The following is a 14,119-nucleotide window of genomic DNA, read 5'->3' as shown; positions in this document are numbered from 1 at the left end:
TGTAAGATACAGGGATAGCGGGCACACTACACCTCTCTACTCAGAATAAAACTTTGAATTTCTTTTCTAAAGAAGAAATACTCTGAATGTAGTTAAGACTGTGCAAAACGGAATTTCAGCTTCTGCCACTCCCCTAAGAGTAAAGCCCTGACAAATGGTAACTTCCTGGGTTTGTGGACTTCCCTGCAGTGTAATCAGAAGCTACAAAGAATGCGATCCAGCAACATTTGCTTACTTGCCTGCTCGGGTTACTGTGAAGAAAGTCTTTCGTTGTTAAGTAATCTTCGCTCAAATGCAAAGAATTTCTTCAATCAGTGAAGTTTTTAAATAGTGGAGCCATTTTAACCTCAGTGGCTTTATCTTTCTCTCTTTCTTGTTTTCACAGAAATCAGCCCTTTATTGTCAGTAACCAAAACAAGAGGTTAACATTTTCAGTCACACTGAAAAACAGAGGGGAAAGCGCGTACAACACTGCCGTCCTGGCTGAGTTTTCTGAGAACTTGTTTTTTGCCTCTTTCTCCATGCCGGTATGTGATGACAACCCCGCCCCAAGGCACGCACACACCCTCACGCCCCGCCTCCCAAGCCAGCACAGCATTTCTCCCCTCCTTCCTCCCTGAGGATCGCTGTCTCTGATACTCATCCTAAGTCCTCAAAGTCGTCTGAGGGGAAAATAAAATTAAAAAAACAAAAACAAACAAACAAAAAAAAAAAAAAAAACAGCGTTGACCCCGAGCATGCTCAGTCCTACCACGTGGCTTCCAGTTTGTTAAGCCTCCAGAGATCTCAGCCTGGCTCTGAATCTAGAATCTAGGGCGGCTCTGATTCAGCGAGGGTCACTTTTTCCTTTACCCCAGGCCTTGGCCGCAGTAGCTCATAGCTTTTCCAGCCATCTGTGCGAGGAGGCTGCCTGTCCCGGTGCTAGACAGATGTGCACTTGCTCAGTGACACTGTGAGACCGTCAGCTTAGCCCTAGATTTGCAGATGCTGCTGCCAGAATGACTTGTTCCGTGAAGCCATTCTATCAAGTTGACCTGATCACTAAACCAGTAATAAGCTTTACCGAAAGCCCTCTGCTCTCATGGCATGAAGAGAGAAAGAAAAAAAAAAAAAAAAGGAAAAGCTATTTTCCAAGTAGACTACTTGATTAAATGTTATAAAAAAGTTTCTTCCTATTTCACGTTAATGTGAACTTTTATAGATTTAGAAATCTAAACTTAATACTGACCTCATCTTTAAATGGCCTGCTCCCATAGCACTCTTACATTAAAGACAAAATGAAGAAAGGAAAACTGGCACAGTCTGTTTTTTTATAATTCAAACGCCACTGGGCAGTGGAGGTGGGCACTTTAATCCCCGCACTCAGAAGGCAGGAGCAGTGGATCTTTGAGGTCCAGGCCAGCCTGGTCTGTAGTGTGAGTTCTGAGACAGTCAGGGCTACATAGAGAAACCCTGTCTCGAGAAAACAAACCGACAAAAAGAACAACAACAAAAATATCCCACAAGATATAAATAAATAAAATACAAACACCGACATGTATTTTTCTTCTTCGAAAATACGCATTTAAAAAATATTAAGGAGAAGGTACTACTAAAGTTAAGGCTTCTGAATATTATATTAGAGGTATTTGTGCTCCTGAACTACAAAAGGTGATCTCTATTGTAGTGTACACTTTGCCAATCCTTTGACTTCTTGAGTATATCTTTAGAGTTGGCAATACAAATGCATGCTAACCACTTGGATACCACAAGATATCCAAGTCTTTGAGAACAATAAACTATTTAAATAAAATAGCACTGCTAAGATGTCCTTGTACACCTTTAAGTGTGGGTATGCACACACATACACACATATATACACACACAACATACATACATACATACATATACACATATATACATGCACACATACACATATATATGCATATATGCATCTCACACATATATATCACATACACACACATATTCCCACACACCACACATATACACACCACAGATATATATGCACATACATATACACATACATATATATCACACACATACACACATACACACATATATGCACATACACACAATACACATACACAGCACACATATATGCACACTCCGAATACATACACCACACTTAATTGTTATTTCTTTGGTCCTGTTCAGGTCGATGGAACAGAAGTAACATGCCAGATTGGTTCATCACAGAAATCTGTTACCTGTGACGTGGGATACCCTGCCTTAAAGAGTGAGCAGCAGGTACAGTTTGCATCCTCCAGCCCATGCCATCCACAGCTGAGAGCACTGTCTTCCCCAGATGTCATTTCACAGACATGACAAAGCAGCTACATACCCAGACAGGGTGTCCTCACAGAGGTTGCTGGGTTTAAATGGTTAGCAAAGGTAGCATTTCCTCCAAGTACCTTTTTCCACGTGCACAAACAACATAGAATGTTCTTTTGTGTGGCTGACCAACATTGGTCAGAGCACTGTAAGTAAATTTAGGTCAGCACAAAGCTTGTCAGTTCTTAGCTCCATGATGTGTGCATCTGAGAGAAGTTAAGCTCTGTTCTCACATGAACACGCTAAAGCAAGGTGGGGAGACCTGGTCTACAAACAACATTTTAAGGCAAAATTCAGAATTCCACAGGAACGGGTCCATCTTGCTAGAGAACACTTCCCTGGCCTAGAGCATCACGGACTGATGGATTTTACTGTTGTGTGTAGGTGACTTTTACCATTAACTTCGACTTCAATCTTCAGAACCTCCAGAATCAGGCGGCCATCAATTTCCAAGCCTTCAGGTAAGATACAATTTAGTCATAAACTCACATGGTCAGTAGCTTTTATGAGATTTCTCTTTAAGTCATGTCTAATATTTGTTTTAATAGTGAGAGCCAAGAAACAAACAAAGCAGACAATTCGGTCAGCCTCATAGTTCCTCTCCTGTATGACGCTGAACTTCACTTAACCAGGTAGGAGAAGCCTGCTACTTGGGTGGGTGGCTTTTTACCCCTGACAGCATCTTGGTCCATAAGTCATCGAGCTCATGACTTCAGCCCTCTATTGAGTCTTAGATTAGGAGTTTATTTCCCACCAGTCAACTAGATTAGAAACATGCAGATAAACTGATGCCTAGGAACACTTCGACCTTTGAGGTTTACAGTACCAGAATTGAAGAGGAAAGGTGTTTTTGTCCCCTGTTATATGTCAACACCCCCGAAAGGTGGTGTGATGCCTCTGTCAACAAGCAAACAAACAAACAAACAACAAACAACAACAAAACCTCCTCTATCCTTACACACTGAATCATACTCTTGGGGGCCTTGACAATTGCCACCATTTCTCACTGCCCCGTTCATAATATGCATCCTGGATGTCAAGCAATATGCCTTTTCTTGGGCATGGAAGTCCCCAGCACCATACCTTAGACATTGAAAGAGCGTGACAAATATAAAATGGAGTCATGGGCCAAGTAAGCTAATACGGAAACTGCACTAAGTCTAGCTCCTTAATGGAAAACCCCAGACATGACGGATGACGGTTTTCTTCCAACCAGGAAGAAATGAGGGATTTTTCCAAAGGCAGCCATCCATGAGGAAGGGCTTTCTTCCTTTTTCTTATCTTCCAAACACAGGTCAACCTGAGGACAGTGGTTAAAATGTAACGACTAGACACCAATTAGCTTCAGTTGTCTCAAGGAGCAGGTGTCTTGGGAAATGGGTAACATACAAATCCTATAGCTGCTATAGGCAAATCCTATCTAAGTTCACTCTGTGAACTAAGGCCACTTCCTCCTGTATACCAAAGACCCCTAGAAAGCACAATACTGATTTCCCAATAAATCTAGGGGCAGCTACATTCTCTGACTCGTGCCTTGCCAATCCAGCCCAGGAAAGCATGAAGCATACATCTCAGGCAATAAATCCCAAAACAAAATTGAAAAGGACTGTGTGGATCCTGTTCTAAGCTTGAGACATAGGAGCAAAGGTAAAAACAACACATTTGTATCAAGTGAGTCACAAAGGCATAAGTCAGAACAAAATGTGGCCCATGTTATCCAGCCCTCAGAAGTGTATCAATAGCTATGGTTTAAAAAAAAAAGTCTTGTTGCTAAAAAAAAAAAAAAAAAAAGCAATTGATGACAAAGCCACTTTGGTGTGAGTCACCATTTCACTTGACCTTTTCCTCCCAATGTATATGATTCTGCATTCTCTTAAACACGTTTGGTAGAACGTGTTTTCACCTATGTTAGCATGAAATAAAGGATTCAAATAAGACTTTACTTTTATTGGCATCTTAGCTATGCATGTTTGTGATTGCAAGTTTATTTTAAAGTACTCTCGTACTAGAGTCTATAATATGTGCTTAAAAGGTTAAGGTAGATATTCAAAATTTTCATGGTGGAGAATTTTAAATGAATGACTTTTGATCCCACACCCAAATGATTTCCTACAAGCTTCTCTTTTAAAAAAAAAAAAAAAAGCATTACATGTGTATATTTGGAAAATGCAAACATTACAGTAAGAATCAAAATGAAAAATGAGGTTAGCATTCTCTTTCCCCTTGGTGAGAGCCCCCACAAATGCATAACAAGGCTATTTTAGGGTCTTCCATATAAGCAGCTCATTCATCCACAAGGTTATCTACATACACACACATTCTCATTTTACTCACTAAAAGGGAATGCTAAAACACTCTTTCTTATCTTTATGTGATTTTCATATCAGGATATACATATCTAATTTATTCCATTTCTGGCGAGGCATAATTCAATACTCACTTCAGTATTAATTACATATTTGGTTGTTTATACTTCTGTTTGTGTAACCATCAAAACCAATATTGCGGCTGCCGCTGCGGAGAGCTCTTGGGCAGCACCCCGCGAGCAAACTTGAGCCTCGGGACCACAGGTAAGACCAACTTTTCTGCTGCAAGAGACCTGCCTGGTGATCTCGGGACACACAGATGCAGAATTCCTCTAGGACTGGGCACCTCCTGTGTTTACCGGGAGTCCCACACCCGCGGATCCCGGCCCGGCCCGTAGCAGCTCTCTGCTCCCAGACCCGGTGAGAGAGAGACCCAACCGCCTGGTCAGGTGGGCACTCCTGAGGCTGCAGAGCAGAAGAGACCACCAACACTGCTCACCCCTGCCCACATCCCTGGCCCAAGAGGAAACTGTATAAGGCCTCTGGGCTCCCGTGGGGGAGGGCCCAGGAGCGGCAGGACCCCTGCCAGAGACACCGCCGGACCCTGAAGGAAACAGACCGGATAAACAGTTCTCTGCACCCAAATCCTGTGGGAGGGAGAGCTAAACCCTCAGAGAGGCAGACACGCCTGGGAAACCAGAAGAGACTGCACTCTGCACACACATCTCGGATGGACTCCAGAGGAAAACACCAAACTCCATCTGGAACCCTGGTGCACTGAAGCTCCCGGAAACGGCGGCGCAGATCTTTCTGGTTGCTGCCTCCGCAGAGAGCTCGTGGGCAGCACCCCGTGAGCGAACTTGAGCCTCAGGACCACAGGTAAGACCAACTTTTCTGCTGCAAGTGACCTGTCTGGTGAACTCAAGACACAGGCCCACAGGAACAGCTGAAGACCTGTAGAGAGGAAAAACTACACGCCCGAAAGCAGAACACTCTGTCGCCATGACAGGCTGAAAGAAAACAGGAAAACAGGTCTACAGCACGCCTGACACACAGGCTTATAGGGCAGTCTAGCCACTGTCAGAAATAGCAGAACAAAGTAACACTAGAGATAATCTGATGGCGAGAGGCAAGCGCAGGAACCGAAGCAACAGAAACCAAGACTACATGACATCATCGGAGCCCAATTCTCCCACCAAAATAAACATGGAATATCCAAACACACCAGAAAAGCAAGATCTAGTTTCAAAATCATATTTGATCATGATGCTGGAGGACTTCAAGAAAGACGTGAAGAACTCCCTTAGAGAACAAGTAGAAGCCTACAGAGAGGAATCACAAAAATGCCTGAAAGAATTCCAGGAAAACATAATTAAACAAGTAGAAGCCCATAGAGAGGAGTCACAAAAATCCCTGAAAGAATTCCAGGAAATCATAAATAAACAAGTAGAAGCCCATAGAGAGGAGTCACAAAAATCCCTGAAAGAATTCCAGGAAAACACAATCAAACAGTTGAAGGAATTAAAAATGGAAATAGAAGCAATCAAGAAAGAAGACATGGAAACAACCCTGGATATAGAAAACCAAAAGAAAAGACAAGGAGCTGTAGATACAAGCTTCACCAACAGAATACAGGAGATGGAAGAGAGAATCTCAGGAGCAGAAGATTCCATAGAAATCATTGACTCAACTGTCAAAGATAATGTAAAGCAGAAAAAGCTACTGGTCCAAAACATACAGGAAATCCAGGACTCAATGAGAAGATCAAACCTAAGGATAATAGGTATAGAAGAGAGTGAAGACTCCCAGCTCAAAGGACCAGTAAATATCTTCAACAAAATCATAGAAGAAAACTTCCCTAACCTAAAAAAAGAGATACCCATAGGCATACAAGAAGCCTACAGAACTCCAAATCGATTGGAGCAGAAAAGAAACACCTCCCGTCACATAATAGTCAAAACACCAAACGCACAAAATAAAGAAAGAATATTAAAAGCAGTAGGGGAAAAAGGTCAAGTAACATATAAAGGGAGACCTATCAGAATCACACCAGACTTTTCGCCAGAAACTATGAAGGCCAGAAGATCCTGGACTGATGTCATACAGACCCTAAGAGAACACAAATGCCAGCCCAGGTTACTGTATCCTGCAAAACTCTCAATTAACATAGATGGAGAAACCAAGATATTCCATGACAAAACCAAATTTACACAATATCTTTCTACAAATCCAGCACTACGAAGGATAATAAATGGTGAAGCCCAACATAAGGAGGCAAGCTATACCCTAGAAGAAGCAAGAAAATAATCGTCTTGGCAACAAAACAAAGAGAAGAAAAGCACACAGACATAACCTCACATCCAAATATGAATACAACAGGAAGCAATAATCACTATTCCTTATTATCTCTCAACATCAATGGCCTCAACTCCCCAATAAAAAGACCTAGATTAACAAACTGGATACGCAACGAGGACCCTGCATTCTGCTGCCTACAAGAAACACACCTCAGAGACAAAGACAGGTACTACCTCAGAGTGAAAGGCTGGAAAACAATTTTCCAAGCAAATGGTCGGAAGAAGCAAGCCGGAGTACCCATTCTAATATCAGATAAAATCAATTTTCAACTAAAAGTCATCAAAAAAGATAAGGAAGGACACTTCATATTCATCAAAGGAAAAATCCACCAAGATGAACTCTCAATCCTAAATATCTATGCCCCAAATACAAGGGCACCTACATACGTAAAAGAAACCTTACTAAAGCTCAAAACACACATTGTACCTCACACAATAATAGTGGGAGATTTCAACACCCCACTCTCATCAATGGACAGATCATGGAAACACAAATTAAACAGAGACGTAGACAGACTAAGAGAAGTCATGAGCCAAATGGACTTAATGGATATTTATAGAACATTCTATCCTAAAGCAAAAGGATATACCTTCTTCTCAGCTCCTCATGGTACTTTCTCCAAAACTGACCATATAATTGGTCAAAAAACGGGCCTCAACAGGTACAGAAAGATAGAAATAATCCCATGCGTGCTATTGGACCACCACGGCCTAAAACTGGTCTTCAATAACAATAAGGGAAGAATGCCCACATATACGTGGAAATTGAACAATGCTCTACTCAATGATAACCTGGTCAAGGAAGAAATAAAGAAAGAAATTAAAGACTTTTTAGAATTTAATGAAAATGAAGGTACAACATACCCAAACTTATGGGACACAATGAAAGCTGTGCTAAGAGGAAAATTCATAGCGCTGAGTGCCTGCAGAAAGAAACAGGAAAGAGCATATGTAAGCAACTTGACAGCACACCTAAAAGCTCTAGAACAAAAAGAAGCAAATACGCCCAGGGGGAGTAGAAGGCAGGAAATAATCAAACTCAGAGCTGAAATCAACCAAGTAGAAACAAAAAGGACCATAGAAAGAATCAACAGAACCAAAAGTTGGTTCTTTGAGAAAATCAACAAGATAGATAAACCCTTAGCCAGACTAACGAGAGGAGACAGAGAGTGTGTCCAAATTAACAAAATCAGAAATGAAAAGGGAGACATAACTACAGATTCAGAGGAAATTGAAAAAATCATCAGATCTTACTATAAAAGCCTATATTCAACAAAACTTGAAAATCTGCAGGAAATGGACAATTTCCTAGACAGATACCAGGTACCGAAGTTAAATCAGGAACAGATAAACCAGTTAAACAACCCCACAACTCCTAAGGAAATAGAAGCAGTCATTAAAGGTCTTCCAACCAAAAAGAGCCCAGGTCCAGACGGGTTTAGTGCAGAATTCTATCAGACCTTCATAGAAGACCTCATACCAATATTATCCAAACTATTGCACAAAATTGAAACAGATGGATCACTACTGAATTCCTTCTATGAAGCCACAATTACTCTTATACCTAAACCACACAAAGACCCAACAAAGAAAGAGAACTTCAGACCAATTTCCCTTATGAATATCGACACAAAAATACTCAATAAAATTCTGGCAAACCGAATCCAAGAGCACATCAAAACAATCATCCACCATGATCAAGTAGGCTTCATCCCAGGCATGCAGGGATGGTTTAATATACGGAAAACCATCAACGTGATCCATTATATAAACAAACTGAAAGAACAAAACCACATGATCATTTCATTAGATGCTGAGAAAGCATTTGACAAAATTCAACACCCCTTCATGATAAAAGTCCTGGAAAGAATAGGAATTCAAAGCCCATACCTAAACATAGTAAAAGCCATATACAGCAAACCAGTTGCTAACATTAAACTAAATGGAGAGAAACTCGAAGCAATCCCACTAAAATCAGGGACTAGACAAGGCTGCCCACTCTCTCCCTACTTATTCAATATAGTTCTTGAAGTTCTAGCCAGAGCAATCAGACAACAAAAGGAGGTCAAGGGGATACAGATCGGAAAAGAAGAAGTCAAAATATCACTATTTGCAGATGATATGAAGTATATTTAAGTGATCCCAAAAGTTCCACCAGAGAACTACTAAAGCTGATAAACAACTTCAGCAAAGTGGCTGGGTATAAAATTAACTCAAATAAATCAGTAGCCTTCCTCTACACAAAAGAGAAACAAGCCGAGAAAGAAATTAGGGAAACGACACCCTTCATAATAGACCCAAATAATATAAAGTACCTCGGTGTGACTTTAACCAAGCAAGTAAAAGATCTGTACAATAAGAACTTCAAGACACTGAAGAAAGAAATTGAAGAAGACCTCAGAAGATGGAAAGATCTCCCATGCTCATGGATTGGCAGGATTAATATAGTAAAAATGGCCATTTTACCAAAAGCAATCTACAGATTCAATGCAATCCCCATCAAAATACCAATCCAATTCTTCAAAGAGTTAGACAGAACAATTTGCAAATTCATCTGGAATAACAAAAAACCCAGGATAGCTAAAACTATCCTCAATAATAAAAGGACTTCAGGGGGAATCACTATCCCTGAACTCAAGCAGTATTACGGAGCAATGGTGATAAAAACTGCATGGTATTGGTACAGAGACAGACAGATAGACCAATGGAATAGAATTGAAGACCCAGAAATGAACCCACACACCTATGGTCACTTGATTTTTGACAAAGGAGCCAAAACCATCCAATGGAAAAAAGATAGCATTTTCAGCAAATGGTGCTGGTTCAACTGGAGGTCAATATGTAGAAGAATGCAGATCGATCCATGCTTATCACCCTGTACAAAGCTTAAGTCCAAGTGGATCAAGGACCTCCACATCAAACCAGACACACTCAAACTAATAGAAGAAAAACTAGGGAAGCATCTGGAACACATGGGCACTGGAAAAAATTTCCTGAACAAAACACCAATGGCTTATGCTCTAAGATCAAGAATCGACAAATGGGATCTCATAAAACTGCAAAGCTTCTGTAAGGCAAAGGACACTGTGGTTAGGACAAAACGGCAACCAACAGATTGGGAAAAGATCTTTACCAATCCTACAACAGATAGAGGCCTTATATCCAAAATATACAAAGAACTCAAGAAGTTAGACCGCAGGGAGACAAATAACCCTATTAAAAATGGGGTTCAGAGCTAAACAAAGAATTCACAGCTGAGGAATGCTGAATGTCTGAGAAACACCTAAAGAAATGTTCAACATCTTTAGTCATAAGGGAAATGCAAATCAAAACAACCCTGAGATTTCACCTCACACCAGTGAGAATGGCTAAGATCAAAAACTCAGGTGACAGCAGATGCTGGTGAGGATGCGGAGAAAGAGGAACACTCCTCCATTGTTGGTGGGATTGCAGACTGGTACAACCATTCTGGAAATCAGTCTGGAGGTTCCTCAGAAAATTGGACATTGAACTGCCTAAGGATCCAGCTATACCTCTCTTGGGCATATACCCAAAAGATGCCCCAACATATAAAAAAGACACGTGCTCCACTATGTTCATCGCAGCCTTATTTACAATAGCCAGAAGCTGAAAAGAACCCAGATGCCCTTCAACAGAGGAATGGATACAGAAAATGTGGTACATCTACACAATGGAATATTACTCAGCTATCAAAAACAACGGCTTTATGAAATTCATAGGCAAATGGTTGGAACTGGAAAATATCATCCTGAGTGAGCTAACCCAATCACAGAAAGACATACATGGTATGCACTCACTGATAAGTGGCTATTAGCCCAAATGCTTGAATTACTCTAGATGCCTAGAACAAATGAAACTCAAGACGGATGATCAAAATGTGAATGCTTCACTCCTTCTTTAAAAGGGGAACAAGAATACCCTTGGCAGGGAAGAGAGAGGCAAAGATTAAAACAGAGACTGAAGTAACACCCATTCAGAGCCTGCCCCACATGTGGCCCATACATATACAGCCACCCATATAGACAAGATGGATGAAGCAAAGAAGTGCAGACCGACAGGAGCCGGATGTAGATCGCTCCTGAGAGACACAGCCAGAATACAGCAAATACAGAGGCGAATGCCAGCAGCAATCCACTGAAGTGAGAATAGAGCCCCCATTGAAGGAATCAGAGAAAGAACTGGAAGAGCTTGAAGGGGCTCGAGACCCCATATGTACAACAATGCCAAGCAACCAGAGCTTCCAGGGACTAAGCCACTACCTAAAGACTATACATGGACTGACCCTGGACTCTGACCTCATAGGTAGCAATGAATATCCTAGTAAGAGCACCAGTGGAAGGGGAAGCCCTGGGTCCTGCTAAGACTGAACCCCCAGTGAACTAGACTGGTGGGGGGAGGGCGGCAATGGGGGGAGGGTTGGGAGGGGAATACCCACAAGGAAGGGGAGGGGGAGGGGGATGTTTGCCCGGAAACCGGGAAAGGGAATAACACTCGAAATGTATAAAAGAAATACTCAAGGTAATAAAAAAAAACAAAAACAAAAACAAAAAACCAATATTGCAAAAAGAAAAGGCTTTAATATTTTGTAAACTTCTGAGCAAAGTACTACCCTTAGCAGCTACTGTAATACTGCATAAATTCATTTATAGCCTATGCATATAATAAATACAATTAGAATTATTTTGGACAGGACCCTCTTCAATTTAGATCACTACTACTGTAACCCATAAGGAATGCACGGAAAACTTTCATAAAGTAGCAAAGTGTCAGATCGACTTAAAATACAAAAAAAGCAGACCATAGCCATCAATTTAGGGGCTGGCTCTGTTTAGGGGGTTACATAAACATCTGGAAAGCGAAGAGAATATCATAGCTGGGTTTTCTGTTTTAAACCCTAGACCGTTTTCCCATTTTCCATACAAGGCTGACACATCACTATTTCCTCCCATAGGCAACAAAACCTTGACAAATACCCACATATATTCAACTCTTCTGTGACAGGTTTTCCTTCTGAAAATCTGGAAGAACATTCTTTAAAAAGGGAGAGGGATGGGGCAGTCAGAGAGATGCAGGAGGGAGAGAGGGAGAGAAGGGGGGTGCCCAGAAGATAAAAAACATTGTCTCAGAAAATGTCTAGTCCATTCTTTTAGGAAATGAACGGAATGTCCTATAATTTAGATAAACTATAGCTGTCCCCTGGGAATATATGGAAGGAAATGCATAGTGCTTTTCAGAATCCTACTCTGGCTTCATGCTCCACACAGTGCAAGTCTCTGGCCTGGGCATTTCTGTGCTTGCAGGCATTAGTGAGGGACCCTAAACTGCATGGTCAATCACAATGAAAGTTTTGGATTTTAAGACTGCAACGATGGAAACAAATTTGATCAACCCTTAACTTACTGCCAACTATTAGAGTTGTGGTCAAAAATGAGAGAAAGATTAATAAAATCAAGTCATGCCCCATTTGAAAGTCACTTAGACATGCACACTGCAGGAGCTAGTAGCACTCTTTGCACTACAGTCACAAGTGAAAAATCTGGGCTCACAAATCCAATCCAACCACCAAAGATGGAGCTCCTACCTTTCCAACCCAGAAGCCGGTATAACAGCAGCCTGGAGACTAACACAACAGTCAGTTCTAAGATGATACTGTTATGCCTACGTTAGAAACCTGGCTACTGATGAACATAGACATTCCTCAGAAAGACAGTGAAGGGGTATGATTTGAAAGGAAGGAGTTTTAAGCAATTTTAATATTTTTCAAAACCTTTGTGTTGAGTCTTTAGTCACTTTTGTGTTATGATAGTACTAATTAATAATTCTACACATTTATGGGGCTCAAGGCATGTGTGATGTGTACCATTCATATTGGGGATAGGTAGCACTGTGATTTCTAGCCCCTCAGACACCAGTCAAGCAGAAAGATTCTCATAGTCTCTCATGTGGAATCTTAAAACGCTGGTGTGAAGGTAGAATGCTCCTTTGGTGTTTTATAGTAAAAGTGAGCTGTTTTGGGGGATAATCCAAGCTAGAAGACACTTCAGTAAAATCAATAGGATGATTCAAGAGAAACTGAAACACCAAAATAATCGGCTTCACTGCTGTCCCCCAACAGATCCACCAACATAAACTTTTATGAAATCTCTTCGGATGAGAATGCTCCTTCTGTCATAAACAGTGTTGAAGATATTGGTCCTGAATTCATCTTCTCTCTCAAGGTTGGTAAGCTTGTCATAAAGGACGGCAAACCAGGAAGAGGAAGAAAGAGAGAGTCTAGGCTGAGGAAGAAGTAAAACAAGGTTACAATGTGCCAGTGATGTCAGTCTTCAGTGGTGTGCAGTGACTCCGGGAGACCTTGTTGACACACATGCATGGCTGGGCCTCACCCCCAAGGGCGTGTCTCACTCAGAAGGTCTGCAGCGAGCCTGGAAGTGAAATTCTGAGGAGCCTCCACAATGCTACAGATGCTGCTGCACAGGCAATGCTGCGGATGTTGCTGGCTTGGGTGTCAGACTTTGAGGACTCTGAGGTAGATGACAGATAAGTTGAGGGATCTGTGTTCAGCTGTGTGTCCTAGGTAAGGGAGAAATGATATATTTTCAAAGCAAAAACTCATGATTACCCAACAAGGCATCTCTATAATGGTCTTATTGTGGGGGACTGTCTGTGACACTGCTTCATGCTCAGAGACTGGTCCTGTTTGTAAAGTTCTTCAATATGGCACAGATACATATGACTTTTGTACGGTCATGCTAAGTAGAACATAAAATGCTCAGAGTGGATCCAATATAACATAACTGTCAGTATAAGTAAGTAACTGTTAATCTAAAGATTGGGATCCATTATTTAGAGAAATTCACAGAAACACCAGTCAAGCAGAAAGATTCTCATAGTCTCTCATGTGGAATCTTAGAATTTGGGAAGCTGAGGTGAGATTGCGTATGTTTAAATCCAGTCCGGGCCACAGAATATAACTAAGAAAGAGAGAGAGAGAAATTAAGAAGAGCAAATTTAGAAAAAAAAATGCTATAGAACCTTTAGAATATAACCAGAAACCCACCTGCCTTTCTGAGTCAATAACCATTCTGTCTGCATTTCCGCTAA

At 41.2% G+C, this 14,119-nt stretch overlaps 1 protein-coding gene across 1 annotated transcript in view; it reads left to right on the top strand.

Moving 5' to 3' along the window:
- The window catches only part of Itga2 (integrin subunit alpha 2), a 98,684-nt gene that overhangs the window by 69,163 nt on the left and 15,402 nt on the right, over positions 1 to 14,119 (top strand). The window contains 5 exon segments of the mRNA NM_001427291.1: positions 386 to 527; positions 2,155 to 2,247; positions 2,716 to 2,792; positions 2,880 to 2,963; positions 13,131 to 13,233. Of these exon segments, the coding sequence (NP_001414220.1) occupies positions 386 to 527; positions 2,155 to 2,247; positions 2,716 to 2,792; positions 2,880 to 2,963; positions 13,131 to 13,233 (499 nt within the window).

The sequence above is a fragment of the Rattus norvegicus genome, chromosome 2 (genome assembly GCF_021556685.1).
Source record: "Rattus norvegicus strain SHRSP/BbbUtx chromosome 2, alternate assembly SHRSP_T2T, whole genome shotgun sequence".
Lineage (NCBI taxonomy): Eukaryota > Metazoa > Chordata > Mammalia > Rodentia > Muridae > Rattus > Rattus norvegicus.
Note: the sequence above shows the minus strand (reverse complement) of the source record. Positions and strands in the feature narration are given on the sequence as shown.